Genomic DNA, 18,258 nt, shown 5'->3' on the forward strand with positions numbered 1-18,258 from the left:
GGTACTCGCTTTCAATGATCCCCCACCACTGCCATTCCTACGCTGGTCTGGTTAGTTATTCTTGACTTTTAAAGGGAACCTGTCATGTGGATATTTGATTATAATCTAACTAATTATATACAATCATTAACTACTAATAAGTGCCTTAGATGTATTCACTTACTGGTGTGACAGATGGTTACCTCATAATATACACACAAAGATGTCACATGCCTCATGCTAATGAGCTGATTCGAGTCCGGCGTGATGTCATTAAGTCCAGCGTATATTTAATTCAGAGCTATAGCCACTCCCCCGCCCACCTGCTGCTGATTCCTATGGAAGCAAACTGTCATTCAGCAGCAGGTGGGCGGGGAGAGTCAGGAACTCATGAATATTCATGACTCCTCATTATCAGCTGGAGTTTTTCAATACAAGATGTTGGCAGATTGACTGGGTCAAATAAAGAAAGTGACCCAGCATTTTGCTAAGCGAATCAGCCACTTATTTATGTTGCCCTTAGTTAGGACACCATAAAACTGGTGACAGGTTCCCTTTAAGTTGGAGTCCTGTCAGAAATATTTGCATCCCCACAATTCCAGAGAAATAATGGGGAAAAGGTAGCAGTTAAGCCAAATCCCCTTTTATAAGGTGCCCAAGACATCATAATGGGGTTTGTAAAAATCCATGCACATGTTGCTGTTTCCGCTCATTGACATGGCCATTGATCTCTTTCAGGTGCAGGCATGAGATTTCAGGGCCGGGCTTCATCACTGTTCCAAGGCCTGGTCCTGCCCAGTTTACTAGGTTTGATCATGCTGACAGACGCTCTTTAATAAAGATATGAGGGGGAATTTATCATGAGGGTAAATTCAGTATACCTTGAGTTGGTGCATCTTTTAACACCTTTATCTTGAAATGTTATTCCAGTTTTTCTATACTTCCTGTGTACTGGAGTTAGTGTGTTACTTTTTTTTTGCAATTTTTTATAAAGTGTTAGTGATAAATCTGGAGGGAAAATTATTAACCTAGTTAACCATGTCCACTTCTTCACCCACTCCTCAAAACTGGAGTGAATGGCGGAGAAATGTAAAAGGGACCCAACAAGTTGCAAGTTTGTTTTTTGAAGCCAGAATTCTGGAGTGCAGGGCGTGATAAATCCACCCCATGGTATGTCTATGTCCCAAGGAAAAACGTACCCTTATGTGCTGCAGAATTACATTTCAGTGTGTTTTATCTTTCCTGTTCACCTAGATTTATTATAAAAGAGCACAAGCAGTTACCTTATATCGTTATCTTCATCTACAACTTTATCAGTGGGTTGGTTTCAAAAATACAGCAAGGGCGTTCGGAGTCCGAGTGACTGACCTCTCCTCTATATCGGTTATTGTATAACAGACGTTGGCAGTTTTACAATAGCCTACAGTCTAGAGTCCGTAAAGAGTCTAGTCTGCCACAAACAGCAGTCTGCTTTAGGGTTCCTTAAGAAGAGCTGTCACCTGTCCTGCCTGCTTTAGTTACTACTTGCATTCCCTATGCAAGAATAATTCTGAAGTATCTGTTCATATAGCTTTGTGTTGTGCCATTTCTTTATTATTCATTTTTAGATGTTTAGGAATAAATTGCCAGTAGTGTCCAACTGGGTGTTACCAGCTGAGAGGTGTTCCTGCACAGTCTGACACTGTGCAATCAGTACTACCAGAATTGTTATTACATGGGGAATGCAAATAGTTACTAAAAGGCCTCATGCACACGACCGTTGTTCTGGTCCACATCCGAGCCACAGTTTTTGCGGCTCGGGTGCGGACCCATTCACTTTGTTGCTCCGTTCCGTGGCCCCGCAAAAAAATATAACATGTCCTATTCTTGTCCGTTCTGCGAACAAGAATAGGCATTTCTACAATAGGCCGCCTGTTCCGTTCCGCAGATTGCGGAAGGCACACGGGCGGCTTCCCTTTTTTTTGTGGATCCGCTGTTAATACAAATGTCTGCATCCGTTCAGAATGGATCTGCTTGTATTATCTGTAACATAACCAAGACAGATTCGTCTTGAACACCATTGAAAGTCAACGGAGGACGGATCCGTTTTCTATTGTGTCATAGAAAACCGATCCCTCTCCATTGACTTACATTGTGTGTCAGAACGGATCTGTTTGGCTCAGTTTCGTCAGACGGACGCTGCAGGCAGCGTTTTGGTGTCTGCCTCCAAAGCGGAATGGAGACGGAACTGATGCATTCTGTGCGGATCCTTTTCCATTCAGAATGCATTAGGGCTGAACTGATCCGTTTTGGACCGCTTGTGAGAGCCCTGAACGGATCTCACAAACGGAAAGCCAAAACGCCAGTGTGAAAGTAGCCAATTAAATTGAATGGGTAATTAGAAAATGATCTATTGTTTAAATCAAGTTTTTATTTAAACCCTATTTTTTAAGTTTTTTTTGGCAGTTATTTTAATTTCCAATGCCACTAACTATAGTACTGTGCAAAAGGTGTAGGCAGGTGTGCAAAAATGCTGCAAAGTAAGAATACTATCCAAACGTTTGTTTATTTTGTATCAATTAATAAAATGAACAAAATAGAAATCTAAATCAAATCAATATCTGGTGCAACCACCCTTTGTCTTCAGAATCAATTCTTCTGGGTACACTTGCACACAGGTTTTGAAGGATCTTGGAAGAGAGGTTGTTCCAACCATCTTGGGGAACTAACCACAGATCTTGTGGATGTAGGTTTGGTCAAATCCTTCTGTCTCTTCATGTAATCCCAGATAGACTCGATATTGAGATCAGGGCGCAGTGAGGGCCATATCAATCACTTTCAGGACTCTTTGCTCTTCTTTGGACTGAAGATAGTTCTTAGTGACACTGGCTGTATGTTTGTGGTCCTTGTCCTGCTGCAGAAGGGACAACCATCACGGAGGAGTCTCATTGCCTTCAAATGTGTTCTGTAGCAGGACAATGACAACAAGCATACAGCTAATGAGCCCTCATCTCAATATAATCAAGTCTGTCTGGCATTACATGAAGAGACAGAAGGATTTGAGCAAGCCTACATCCACAAAAGATCGGTTTAGGTTCACCAAGATGTTTAGAACAATGCCCCTTTATTCACTTTACATTTTGTAAATTGCTAAAAATAAACTATTAACAGAATGACAGATATTAACTCTGTATAGATATCACAGGATATACTATTCACGATAAAGTGATGTTACAGTTTATCTATTCACTCCTGACCTCTGCACAAGTCACAGAACATGCCTAGAAAATCCCCCCGTAGATGTCAATTAAGTCCCTTTTAGTCCTTTGTGCCTATGACCCATGGTGGCTGCTGTAAAGCACATCTCTAAATGTTTTAAACACAGCTCTGGAAGATGGCTGCCCCCATAATCCTGTTCTGGAAATAGAATATAGAATCTACATTCAATTAGACCTCAAGCACACAGGTGTGTTAAGGCTTCATATAACCAGGGGCGGACTGGGAACTCTAAGTGGCCCTGGAAAAAATACTAAAAGTGGCCCCGTTTTGTAGTTGGGTCCAAATTGATGAAAGGCTGGGCCAACACAAGTTGGCTGGGCTAGCAATACCATATTGTAGCAATTTATACCACCCCAACAGAGCTAATTACCACAGTCCATCACAAAATACTGCCTCCAACAGCACAAAATACATCACTAAAAACTGCCACTGGCCGGCCGTGAGGAGGGCTCAGGCAGTCCCCTGGGCATTGGCCCACTGGGAAATTTCCCTGTAATCCACCCCTGCATATGACCATGTTATATGAAACCTTACGGAACTAAAATATAGTGACCCTAGACTTCAATGGGGCTTTACTGTTCTTTTTTCAAATTTCATTTGAGGCATACAAGAATTCTGAACTTCTCTCCCAGCATTGCTTCTAGGAGATACGCTCACAATACAGTGCCATATGGAGTATCTGCTGGCGGACAAAGTGCCTACAGCTCCTTAGGCCTCTTTCACACGGGGGTTGCGGGAGAAGATGCGGGTGCGTTGCGGCAAAATGCGCAATTTTAATGTGTTTTGCACGCGCGTGAGAAAAATCGGCATGTTTGGTACCCAGACCCGAACCAGGACTTCTTCATTGAAGTTCGGGTTTGGGTTAGGTGTTGTGTAGATTTTATTATTTTCCCTTATAGCATGGTTATAAGGGAAAATAATAGCATTCTTAGTACAGAATAGTTAGTAAAATGTCCATTGAGGGGTTAAAAAATGGTCCATGGTGATGAGTGCAGTGACGTCATCAAAGGTCCTTTAGCCAGGTCCTGAAGAAAGTAGAAAGAAGAGGAGATCCGCTACGCGATCAAGTGGATGGGGTGAGTTAAATTTGTTTATTATTTTTAACCCCTCAATGGACATTTTACTTTGCATTCTGTATTAAGAATGTTATTATTTTCCCTTATAACCATGTTATAAGGGAAAATAATAAAGATCGGGTCCCGATCGTCTCCTAGCATCGTGCGTTGCGTGAAAAACGCACAATATAGAGCTTGCTGCGATTTTCACGCAACGCACAAGTGATGCGTGAAAATCACCGCTCATGTACACAGCCCCATTGAAGTGAATGGGTCCAGATTCAGTGGGGGTGCAATGCGTTCACCTCACGCATTGCACCCACGCGGAATTCTCGCCCGTGTGAAAGGGGCATTACTGCAGGAATATCATGTGCCTCTATATGAAATATATGAAATACAGAGCTTTTTTTTAACAGTTAATAGCAGTTCAGCCTTTAGCACAGAATACACCTTATCAAATAACATTTATATCTTGTGTCATAGGGCATATTTCCAAGGCTTTAGTTATCTAAGTACTTTGATCTAGAGCTCTGTAAACATAAAGTTTGAGAATATATTTTGGGAGTATTGCCTAGCATATACCTCCAACACAAGACTCTGAACCATGACACTGAAAAGGCATACAGTGGCATACGCTCCCTATGGACTCCCATTGTGAAAAACGTATACTGCACATTATCGATGTAGACCAGCCTAACAGTAGCCAAAAGTATGGTCTTTTGGCTTTAATTCGATGAAACAACTACTACGATTACATTTGACAAAAACAGTAAATGTGAGGCTCATGCTCAAGGTGAACCCTGTATAGCATATACAGGTCCTTCTCAAAAAATTAGCATATTGTGATAAAGTTCATTATTTTCTGTAATGTACTGATAAACATTAGACTTTCATATATTTTAGATTCATTACACACCAACTGAAGTAGTTCAAGCCTTTTATTGTTTTAATATTGATGATTTTGGCATACAGCTCATGAAAACCCAAAATTCCTATCTCAAAAAATTAGCATATCATGAAAAGGTTCTCTAAACAAGCTATTAACCTAATCATCTGAATCAACTAATTAACTCTAAACACCTGCAAAAGATTCCTGAGGCTTTTAAAAACTCCCAGCCTGGTTCATTACTCAAAACCGCAATCATGGGTAAGACTGCCGACCTGACTGCTGTCCAGAAGGCCGTCATTTACACCCTCAAGCAAGAGGGTAAGACACAGAAAGAAGTTTCTGAACGAATAGGCTGTTCCCAGAGTGCTGTATCAAGGCACCTCAGTAGGAAGTCTGTGGGAAGGAAAAAGTGTGGCAGAAAACGCTGCACAACGAGAAGAGGTGACCGGACCCTGAGGAAGATTGTGGAGAAGGACCGATTCCAGACCTTGGGGGACCTGCGGAAGCAGTGGACTGAGTCTGGAGTAGAAACATCCAGAGCCACCGTGTACAGGCGTGTGCAGGAAATGGGCTACAGGAGCCGCATTCCCCAGGTCAAGCCACTTTTGAACCAGAAACTGCGGCAGAAGCGCCTGACCTGGGCTACAGAGAAGCAGCACTGGACTGTTGCATGTCATTCGGAAATCAAGGTGCCAGAGTCTGGAGGAAGACTGGGGAGAGGGAAATGCCAAAATGCCTGAAGTCCAGTGTCAAGTACCCACAGTCAGTGATAGTCTGGGTGCCATGTCAGCTGCTGGTGTTGGTCCACTGTGTTTTATCAAGGGCAGGGTGAATGCAGCTAGCTATCAGGAGATTTTGGAGCACTTCATGCTTCCATCTGCTGAAAAGCTTTATGGAGATGAAGATGTCATTTTTCAGCACGACCTGGCACCTGCTCACAGTGCCAAAACCACTGGTAAATGGTTTACTGACCATGGTATTACTGTGCTCAATTGGCCTGCCAACTCTCCTGACCTGAACCCCATAGAGAATCTGTGGGATATTGGGAAGAGAAAGTTGAGAGACGCAAGACCCAACACTCTGGATGAGCTTAAGGCCGCTATCGAAGCATCCTGGGCCTCCATAACACCTCAGCAGTGCCACAGGCTGATTGCCTCCATGCCACGCCGCATTGAAGCAGTCATTTCTGCAAAAGGATTCCCGACCAAGTATTGAGTGCATAACTGAACATAATTATTTGAAGGTTGACTTTTTTTGTATTAAAAACACTTTTCTTTTATTGGTCGGATGAAATATGCTAATTTTTTGAGATAGGAAATTTGGGTTTTCATGAGCTGTATGCCAAAATCATCAATATTAAAACAATAAAAAGCTTGAACTACTTCAGTTGGTGTGTAATGAATCTAAAATATATGAAAGTCTAATGTTTATCAGTACATTACAGAAAATAATGAACTTTATCACAATATGCTAATTTTTTGAGAAGGACCTGTATAATAACATACCACCCAACTGTTGGTGCCCAACGAGGGACAACAGCAGCAGTGTGCATAGCAGGCCTTGCTAAAAATGTTCTTTACAGTAAGACATGCCTCTAACCCCTGTCCTTGTCTATACACACTCAATAGTGCTGAGTCCCTTTTGTGCCCTCCCACAGTAGTTATTCCCCTTACAGTAGTTACGCTTCCTTAGTGTCCTCCTTACAATAATTCTGCCCCTTAGAGCTCCCTTGCCGTAGTGCTGCCCCTGTATTGTTAATAAAATAGTAATACTCACCTAACCCCATTCCAGCGATGAACAGAGTACATCATGCTTTCCCCAGCAGCAGGCACAATGTAGTGACCCCATTACACCTGCTGAGCTGATAGGATAGCTCTCAGATCAAGGAATCATCCTTGGCCTGTGGACTCTCCCATCCCGTGCCTGCTTCTGAGGAGAACACAGACTGGGGACTGGTGGAGCAGGGGACTAAAAGCTTCCTGTTTCACCATTGTATTCAACTTTATCTTCATCCTCAGGACTAAGATGCAGTTGAAATCGGGACATACTTCAGCCGTCCCAGGGACAAAATCCGGGACTACCCTGCAAGATCCAGGATTGTTGGAATGTATAGTAACAGAAGCAGCTCTATATGAAACAAAAATTGAAATCTACATACCACAAAAATACTGAAAACAAGGTGAAAATTTCAAATAATGATATGGGACAAATATAAAACACTTTTAGTTTTATGTCTGAGAAAATAGATTATAAAAAGAACAGATTATTTTGGGGTGTGTTTCCTACTCATAAAAGTATTGCAAACGCCTATAAATCTTGGCATAAATACTCTATACTGGTATACACCCAACCAAAATCATTAAAGTGAAACAGAGCATGGCAATTACTGGAAGAGGAAGCATGCAATGCTATGAAACAACTGCTTTAGCAAGTATATAAGGGAACATTTAATTTAACCCCTTCAAGACCAAGCTCGTTTTTACCTTCAGGACCAGGCCATTTTTAGCAAATCTGGAATGTGTCACTTTATGTGGTAATAACTTTAAAACTCTTTTACGTATCCATGCCATTCTGAGATTGTTTTCTCGTCACATTTTGTACTTCATGACAGTGGTAAAATTGAGTAAAAAATTTCTTTTTTATTTATAAAATACCAAATTTGCCAAATTTCTCTACTTATATATTATAATAGACCGTAATACCTAAAAAAAATAGTACTTTACATTCTCCATGTGTCTATTTCAAGGCTTAGAAGCAAATCTTGAAATTTTTCAGAAAATTTCCAAAACCTACTTTTTAAGAACCAGTTCAGGTCTGAAGTCACTTTGTGGGGCTTACATATTAGAAACCACTCAAAAATGACCCAATTTTAGAAAACTATACCCCTCAAGGTATTTTAAAAACGTTGTTAACCCTTTAGGTGTTCCACAAGAATTAAAGGAAAATGGAGATGAAATTTCAGAATTTCACTTTTTTATACATTTTTTTTCCATTTTAATACTTTTTTTTTTCCAGGAACAAAAAAAGGGTTAACAGCCAAACAAAACTAAATATTTATTACACTGATTCTGTAGATTACAGAAACGCCCCATTTGTAATGATCGTAAACTGCTGTACGAGCACACGGCAGGGCGCAGAAGGAAAGGAATGCCATATGGTTTTTGGAGGGCCATGTCACATTTGAAGACCCCTAGAGTAGAAACTTTAAAAATGACCCCATTTTGGAAACGACGGGATAAGGTGGCAGTTTTGTTGGTACTAGTTAGGATGCATATGATTTTTGGTTGCTCTATATTACACTTTTTGTGAGGCAGGGTAGCAAAAAATAGCTGTTTTGGCACAATTTATATTTTTTGTTATTTACAGTGTTTACATCTGACAGGTTAGCTCATGTGGTATTTTTATAGAGCAGGTTATTACAGAAGTGACAATACCAAATATGACCTTTTTTTGGTTGTTTGTTTCAGTGTTACATAATAAGTATTTTTGAAAAAAAAAATTTTTTTGTTTCTCCATATTCTGAAAGCCAGTCTTTATTTTTTATTTTTGGGCGACTGTCTTATGTAGGGTCTCATTTTTGGCAGGATGAGATGACTGTTTTATTGGTACAATTTTGAAGTGTGTATGACTTTTTGATCAATTGGTATTACACTTTTTGTGCTGTGAAGTGAAAAAAAAAAGGCTTTTTTAACACCGTTTTTTTTTTACGGTGTTCACTTGAGGGGTTAGGTCATGTGATATTTTTATAGAGCAGGTTGTTACAGACGTGGCAATACCTAATATGTATACTTTTTCTTATTTATTTAAGTTTTACACATTATTATCATTTTTGAAACCAGAAAGATGATGTTTTAGTGTCTCCATAGTCTGAGAGCCATAGCTTTTTTTTATTTTTGTCCGATTGATTTAGGTAGGGTCTAATTTTTTTGCGGGATGAGGTGATGGTTTGGTATTATTTTGTCTATATTTGACTTTTTGATCGCTTGGCATTACGCTTTTTTTGTAAGGTGACAAAAAATTGCTTTTTTGGGTCAGTTTTCATATAATTTTTTACGGCATTAGCCTTAAGGGGTATGTCATAGGATTTTTATAGAGCAGGTTGTTATGGATGCGGCAATATTTATTATGTCTATTTTTATTTGGTTTTACACAATAAAAGAATATTTGAAAAAAAAAAATCATGTTTTTGTGTGTCCATTTTCTGAAAGCCATATGTAGGAGCTCATTTTTTGTGGGACGAGGTGACAGTTTGGTACTAATTTTGGGTACATATAACTTTTTTGATCACTTTTTATACCATTTTTTGGGAAGTGAGGTGGGCAAAGTTGCAATTCCATCATAGTTTTTCTATTTTTATTTTTTTATGGTATTCAGCATGCAGCAAAAGTAATGTTATCCTTTTATAGATAAGGTCGTTATGGATGCGGCGAAACCAAACATGTGCAGTGTTTTGTTTTTTCTTCATTTTACCCAATCATAAATGTGTGGATATGGGAAAATGTTAGATAAAAAAAAAAAAAACATTTTTAACACTTTTTGTACCCAGACCCACTTGGTTTGTGAAGATCCAGTGGGTCTTATGGCTCTACAATACACTGCAGTACACTGTATAGCGGACTGCAGTGTATTGTGACAACATTTTGCCTGATCAGGCTCCTGTATTTAGCAGGAGCCTGATCATGCTTAGATATAACATGGCAAGCCGGATGCCTATGTAAGGCATCCGGTTGTCATGGTAACCACCTGGAACCTGCCACAGCAGCGCAGCGCCCCAATGGGGAGGGAACTTCCTCCCTGTTAACCCCTTCCATACAGCAGTCCCTATGGGCCGTGGCATGAAAGGGGTTAAACGGCTGTCATCAGTGCCAGCACAGATGTCAGCCATTACAGTAGAGTGTCAGCTGTATGTTACAGCTGACACACTACTTCCGCTCGGCCGTCCGGAATAATTGTGGGGGCAGGACAGGTGTTTTTTTTTGGGTGATTATGAGGGTCCCTGAATGGGGTGTGATTGGGGCAGAATAAACACAGCAGTGCAGCCCCGATCTCCTCACCACTCAATGAGAAGATCGGAGCTGCGCTGCTGAACGCTGTGATTGGTTAGTCAAATCTTAACACCACATCATGACGTACGCAGTACGTCATTGGTCATTAACGGATCAGTGTAAAACATACCTACAGGTAGTATACCTATTGCCATATAATAGATTCATTTCTTCATTACTTTATAATGTTTAATTATTCGTTTCTTAATAATGTAGGACTCTTCAGAGACATTAATATGACACGCCCCCTGAAGAAGCGAGGCGAAACGCGCGTCGGGTTGGTGCCATCATTCTCTCTTCTCTCCTGGTTAGTATTGGCTGCAATCATGTCCTCTTTTTCACTTATTGTCCCTTGCATTTGGGTTGCACTTATGTCAGTATGCTGTTGATACATTGGGATTTCGTTTTTAGATCCCACACTGACTTTTATGCAGCAGCATTGCAATGGCCATGATGACATGAGGTCAGGTATCGAATTGCTTATCACCTGTGTCGGTATATATGTATCATGCAATAATATCGCAGTATTGTAGGTGTGCAATTTTTTTGACAATGCTCAACTTACCATAGGAATTGATACTGTTAGGAGGGATGGTGGTTTTTTATACTTGTCGCAGTATCCTCCTGCACTACCACTATTACATGAAATCGCATTTTTTGTATCATGTATGAATTTATTCTCTTTTAATTAATAAAGATTGAGGTATACTATATGTGTCTGATTTAGGCTCCATTCACACGAAAAATTGCGGGTCCGCAACACACCAGCCCGGCACCCCCATAGAAATGCCTATTCTTGTCCGCAAGCTGCAGACAAGAATAGGACATGTTCTATCTTTTGCGGAGCTGCTGACCCGAAGATCGGGGATGCGTTCCGCAATTGCGGATGCAGACAGCACACTGTGTGCTGTCCGCATCCATTCCGTCCTCATAGAGAATGAATTGGTCCGCACCTGTTCCACAAAATTGCGGACACATTCTGCGGACGTGTGAATGGAGCCTTAATGGGTTTTCCATTGATATGATTAGTTGCACTTTTCTAATGTTCTTTGGGGGACATCTATTAAGATCAGTGATTTAGATGATGGTCTTAGTCCCTCTGCGCTGCTGGTGGATGTGCCAAAGTTATGTGAAGGCGCAGGCCTCTATATAACTTTGGCGCTTCCTCCATCAGGCCGTGCGACATACTAAAATCTACTGGTAAGTAATTTTCAAAAACTGCCATGGAAAATGATAAATGAGACGGGCCCGTCCTTCTCCGCTCAAAGAGTCACAGATTTTGCAGAAAAAAAGCATTGTGATAAAATCTGCAACATTAATACGCCTAAAAGTGGCATATAATTCATAATAAATGCCCCCCTTTGTCTTTAAAGGGGTTATCTAAGATCTAGAATGCGCCCCATATGCCCGGGCCCCTTACAGAGGTTGTACTAACCTCACTCCCCAGCACCCGCTACGCTTCTCATACCGGCACGGCTGCTGCTGCAGTAGTGGGACGCAATGGGGACGACCCTCCCTAGCATCACGGGTGACGTTAGGGAGGCTCGTCCCCCGTCGAAGTAAGTACAGCCTCTGTGAGCAGCGCAGGCATATAGGGGGGGGGGGGGGGGCATTCTAGATCTTGGATAACCCCTCACAGAGGTTGTACTTACCTCAACGCGGGATGAGCCTCCCTAGCGTCACCCGCGATGCTAGGGAGGCTGGTTCCCGTTGTTGCCTGCTATTGCAGGTATGAGAAGCATCGCGAGTGCCAGGGAGCGAGGTTAGTATAACCTCTGTGAGGGGCCCTAGCATATGTGAGGGCATGCTAGATCTTGGATAGCCCCTTTAACTTCCAAGATTTCTAGTTTGCGGTCTGGTTTGTGCTAGAACTACACAGCGCCATCCATAGTGTAGTAGACGGAGTTGGTAGCCACAGCGCTGCTCTAATGCATGAATCTTTATACAAACTAATGCCAAATCGCCATCAATATTTCCGTTAAAGTGCCTTCTGCTGCAGCAGATTATGTTACAGAAAATTTCTGCAACTGAAAATCAGTATCATTCATCTAAATGGACTTGTTTTGACGGGAAGCACATGGATTTCTACAAGACCTATTGAGATGAATGGAAATTATTTTCAGTGGCAGAAATTTTTCCGCTACAAAATCTGCCACATGTGAAGGCAAACCCCCCCCCCCCCCCAAAAAAAACAAAAACAAAAAAAACATAATGGCACTTTACATAATTATTAGTGTTAGGCTGGGGTTACTTAGCAGCATGTGTCACCTGACATGAAGATTGTGATGTCGCATTGCAATATCACATCTCATATTTGTCAGTGGGGTTTCAATGTGACAGGTGACATGCTGTGACGCAACATTGGATTGGATCTGACTTTTGTCATCGTAGACCACAATGCAATTTCCATGCTGCAGTTTGTGTTTTTACAGCCAAATCACAGCTCTAAAATAGTTATGGGACAGTAAGTTGCACTCAAGCTGCACAGGTATTTTTGGCTGTGAGATAATAATACTAATAATAATGTTTATTTATATAGCGCTACCATATTCCGCAGCGTTTCATAGGGTTTATGTATAAAAAAACGTAACTGGCTAATATGCAACTGAAACACTAGAAGTGAGGGCCCTGCTCATAAGAGCTTACAATCTATGAGGAATTGGGGGTGACACATAAGGTAGTTGATTGTGATAAGTAGGATTCGAGCCATTATTGAACTGATAGCAGTGGTGTAGGCTGATCTGCGAGGAGTTGGTGGGGGAGAGGTTTACTCAGGGAATAGTCATTCTAGGTAGCTTGATAAGCCTGCCTGAAAATATGTGTTTTTAAGGCACGTTTAAAGGTGGAGAAGTTGTGAATTGACCTAATATTCCGGGGTAGAGTATTCCAGAGAGTAGGTGCAGCTCGAGAAAAGTCTTGAAGACGGGGGTGAGAGGTACAAACTATGGAGGATGTTAATCTTAGGTCACTAACAGAACAGAGAGAATGAGTAGGGTGGTAGATGGAGATGAGGGAGGACATATATGGAGGTGCAGCACTGTGAGAGTTTTGTGGGTGAGAACTGTATTCTGTGGTGGACGGGCAACCAGTGAAGTGACTGGCACAGGCTAGTAGCATCAGTGTAGCGGTTGGATGGATAGATGAGCCTGGCTGCAGCATTTAGGACAGACTGAAGGGGGAGAGTTTAGTGAGAGGAAGACCATTAGTAATTAATTACAGCAAAGACAAGAATGAATCTAAGCAACAACAAGAGTTTTTGCTGTTTCCACTGTAAGAAAAGGGCGGATTCTGGCGATATTCTTGAGGTGCAGATGACAAGCACGTGTAAGTGAATGAATATGGGGAACAAAGGAAAGATCTGAGTCAAACGTGGTCCCAAGACAGTGGGCGTGTTGCACAGGAGTTATGATTGTCGTACAACAGAAGTTACCACTTAGCCCCAGTGTCAAAGGGGTTTTCCAAGTATTTACTGATGACATATTCTCAGGATAGGTCATCAGAATCTGATTGGTGAGGTCCGACACCCGGGACCGCCGATCAGCTGTTTGAGAAGGCATCGGTGCTCCTGTGAGTGCAGCGGCCTTCTCTCTGCTTTCCCTATGCCAGTGACGACATGTTCATCGGTCACATGGCCTTACCATGGTTCTGATGTTTCAGTAAAGGGATTGTGTCACTTCAGTAAATGGCATTTATCATGTAGAGAAAGTTAATACAAGGCACTTACTAATGTATTGTGAGTGTCCATATTGCCTCCTTTGCTGACTTCATTCATTTTTCCATCACATGTGAGACAACCCCTTTAAGTGTAGTTTTAGGTAAGCGGCCAGTTTCATAAATGCACAGCAGGTGTACTAAATAGATTACCTTAGAATTCACCCTAGGTTTCCTTTGGGTGTAGTCTCACAGAGCAACTGCCTCAAAAAGGGCAACCCCAGATGAAACCTAGGTGACTTTGTGCCTCTATTGTGCCCTATTTTTTATTTGTATTTTTAACTCATTAGGGGACATAACAATTGCTAAGTGGGGAGTATGTGTTCCATTCATTCCCCACTTAAGTAGGATAGACATAGTTCTATTATACTATTACAGAGGTGAAAAAAAATTCATAGAGAGGGTCTAAGTGATAGAAGTATTAGCTTCCATTTGGTGAGGTGTGCACACACATGGCGATGAAGGCGTAGGAGAAACGAGCATCGGGTGTGGTGGGTGAGCCTAGTATGTGTACTCTCTATTCTTTATGCACTTACGGTACATTAAAACTGTTGTACTTGTTATGTGGTGTAGCAAAACTAATCCAGCACCACAAACAGTCCAATAAATAAATAATACAAAAAGTCCATATACAGGAGGCCACTCTCTGTTACAGTTCACCCCAGGAGTGAACTGCACAGATACTGTGAATTTCTTATAAAGATACATTTTTGTTGGTACTCTTGGGTCCAATCCAGCACCATCTTTTGGTCTTTCTTCTTGGTGTTGTGTTTTAACCCATAATACAGCTCGCTTCCATTTCTCTATGGGGAACGAAGAATCTAGACCAGGCATGGCCAACGTCCCAGCATGCCTAGACTGCTTACAGCTATCAGCCTACATTGGGGAATGGTGGGAGTTGTAGTTTTACAACAGCTGGAGAGCCGCAGGTTGGCCACCCCTGATCTAGACCTTCCCATTATGTTATATAATGGTGTTCAGAAGACCTCATAGTTTACAAGGAAGATATTCCCTTTTTAGTAGAAGAAGATAGTAAATAAAAAAGTGGAGATTGAGATAAAGTCCCCAAGAGGATGTGTCTAATTTTAAAGGGGGCGTAGGGAAACCTCCTGGGCAGACATGTGAAGGGAAGCATACTTACCTGCTTCCTGACGCTGGCTCCCAGCTTCTTTCTTCTCTGGCCTCCACTGCTCCGCTTGGGTCCTGTAATGTAAACTTCTGTTTTGACGCTGCTGCAGCCAATAGCTGGCCGCAGTGGAGACCTTCTGCCCTTGTGTCATATGACCATCTTCCTCTCCAACATTACACTGCATATCTTCTCAGCAGTACTTTCACTTGAATGGGACAAACACTTGCAGTGTAATCTTGAAGTGGAAACAGTGTTCTCACAAGTGCTGCCTCCACTTTAGACAGCTGGTCAGTTGTCAGACCCCCGCCGATCTGCTATTGACCTATCCTGAGGATAGGTTATCAATATCTACCTTCTGCACAGCCCCTTTTAGATGAGGAACACTAGCCCCCAAGGCATATGTTTCCCCTGATATACACACACAAAAAATTATCATTTATATGTATATAAATTACCAAATAATACCTCTGTACCTAACATTATGACCATACAGTGATTATCTCTAAACTGTTACTGAACAAATAATACCGCCTCACTAGGACGAATACATATTGACAGAATCATATTAGCATCCTGTTACTGAATGAAAATCACTGCCAAAAGACAAGTGGTGCCAATAGTGCAACTATAATACAGCCACACCATAACCACTAGCATTAGCACTCGTCATTAAATATAATTCCATACAGTCCCTGAATAAATCCAATACTACCACTAGAACTTAGAACACGGATACAGCTGAATGCGGTGGTCCCCAGGATATGAGCAAAAAATCATGTGTCCTAGATGTTGGGTGCATGGTGCTGAAGTAGGGGCATACAGTATATAGATATCCTATAGCCCTAGAGAAAAAGTTAGGATACCGCCCCCCCTCCAAATACAAATGTTTTTACTATCCACCTGCCTTACTATTATGGTGTAATAACATTTGGAGGTGCTGGCTATGATGTATGCAAACCCTGTCTAATAATACATAATGCTACATACATAAAAACACGATATATATATATATATATAAAAAAGAAAAACAACAGGCGGCACCACCCTTCAGATATAACGTAAAAAATGGGTGCAAAATCCAGGTACGGCAGCAGGTGCTTACCCAGTAATAGAGGTACAAAAATTGGACTGCACTCCAAGCAATTCTTTGAAGAAATCTGTGTTTATTCACCCATCAATGGCAAAGCAACGTTTCGGCTCCAACTGAGCCTTTCTCAAGCCTTGAGAAAGGCTCAGTTGGAGCCGAAACGTCGCTTTGCCATTGATGGGTGAATAAACACAGATTTCTTCAAAGAATTGCTTGGAGTGCAGTCCAATTTTTGTACATATATATATATATATATATATATATATAATTTGCATACTAACATATATATGAGTGCACATTACACACATACACATTACATTTACACCCAAATACACTTACAGTACATTTCATGGAGGATCACTGGATTCAATAAAAAGAGAAAAGGGATTGTGTCAATTCAGCAAATGGCATTTATAATGTAGAGGAAGTTAATACAAGGCACTTACTAATGTACTAATTGTTATTATCCATATTGTCTCCTTTGCTGGCTTGATTCATTTTTCTATTGCATTATACATTTCTTGTTTGCAAGGGTTACGGCAGTGCTGAAACGAGGTGGCCGGGAAGGGAGCTGCTTTGCATGCATACCTATGAATACGGAGCAGTGATCATAACCCACTGACAACGAGCAGGGTATAATATGACTTATAAATTAATCAAGCCAGCAAAGGAGGCAAAATGGACAATCATAGTACATTAGTACTTGCCTTGTATTAACTTTCTCTACATGATAAATGCCATTTGCTGAGGTGACACAACCTCTATAAGAAACCAGTAGCTTGACAAGACCCTCAGGGGGGCTGCAAACATCTCCCACTCATTCCTGATGAGGTTCCTTCCCCCCTCGGACTGCCGACTACCTTTGCTTACCCCATGTCCCGACCATGATAGCAGATCTAACCTCTGCTGTATAGTATATCTCACCTTATTAATGTCCCATAACACCAGGACGCTGTGAAGTTTTGCAAACTCTGTCGCTGTGATCTTTCCTATGCCATGACCAGCACCAGTGATGAGCACAATTTCTCCACTCACTGATTTTCTTTTCACAGGTATGAATAACTTTACCAGAGACTCCAAGTATGAGTAGATAATGGTGAGGAGCAGCAGAAGGATTTCTAGAATTATATTCATTGTCTCTGGTGGTGTAGACAAAGCTGATCACTGCTTCCTACTGAAGAGAAAGCTGTGAAAGTAACCCAACCTCATAGTTTGAAGGCGTGCCTAGATACAGTTAACTCATTCAATGCTTTGCTAAATCTACCGATGAGTTATTTGCAAATGCTGATGTTATGGTGACATTTTCAATATGTTTCCTTTATCCCTTGAGAACTTGGCCATTTTTAAAGAATTTTTTAATTTTGCTTCTACAGTAAAACTTTTTTTCATTTAGGTCAGCATGCTGTATGAGATGATATTATTATCAAACCAAGTCGTACTTTCTCACTATGCTATTCTGTGGTAAACGTTTTAGTGTTTTTTTCTACAATGTTAGAAATGTATTGTCATTTTTGCCTATGTGTTTATATTGTTATTTTGGGATGTTTACTTAATAAAAATTATAAGAGCATGTCCTATCTTTGTCTGATAGAACATTTCTACAGAAGCAAAAAATAATATGGCGGCATGCACAAGGCCGGTATCCTGAAATGAGAGCTAAGACTCCTTAAAGCAGCACAACATATGAGGACCAGGGATTTACCCTAGGTCAATCTCTTCTATAGATCTTTACAAAGTCTTATTTGGAGTAAAGAAGGAATTAGGAATGGTTACGAAACCACTACATGTTTATTTTACTTATTTATATAGCACTGACATATTCTGCAGAGCTTTACAGCCCCCACCACTCCCAGGTGGTGTGAAAGGCATAAAAACACCCTTGTGACAAAATATTGTCACACAGGCGTTGAAAAAGTTGCAAAAAGAATAGGAAATTTTTTATTCCAAAAACTGGCATAGCAATCTTGTTGTAGAATATATCACTCTCAAGAAATGCAATCTTTAGGAAGAGTAAGGTTTATTATGGCAGCCAGGAGCATTAACACTTTCAGCACACCAAACATAATGCTCAAAGGGGGTAGTGACTTTTAAGAACAGTCTTTTGC

The 18,258-nt window shown here is 41.1% G+C and overlaps 1 protein-coding gene across 1 annotated transcript in view; it reads right to left on the reverse strand.

Moving 5' to 3' along the window:
• LOC122926180 (17-beta-hydroxysteroid dehydrogenase 13-like) overlaps positions 1–17,343 on the reverse strand; it is a 44,835-nt gene extending 27,492 nt beyond the window's left edge. Inside the window, exon 1 of the mRNA XM_044277564.1 lies at positions 17,078–17,343. Within this exon, the coding sequence (XP_044133499.1) occupies positions 17,078–17,287 (210 nt within the window). The 5' untranslated portion in view covers positions 17,288–17,343. The remainder of the gene's footprint in view (positions 1–17,077) is intronic.
• Positions 17,344–18,258: the final 915 nt, after the last annotated feature.

This window comes from Bufo gargarizans, chromosome 1, assembly GCF_014858855.1.
Source record: "Bufo gargarizans isolate SCDJY-AF-19 chromosome 1, ASM1485885v1, whole genome shotgun sequence".
Lineage (NCBI taxonomy): Eukaryota > Metazoa > Chordata > Amphibia > Anura > Bufonidae > Bufo > Bufo gargarizans.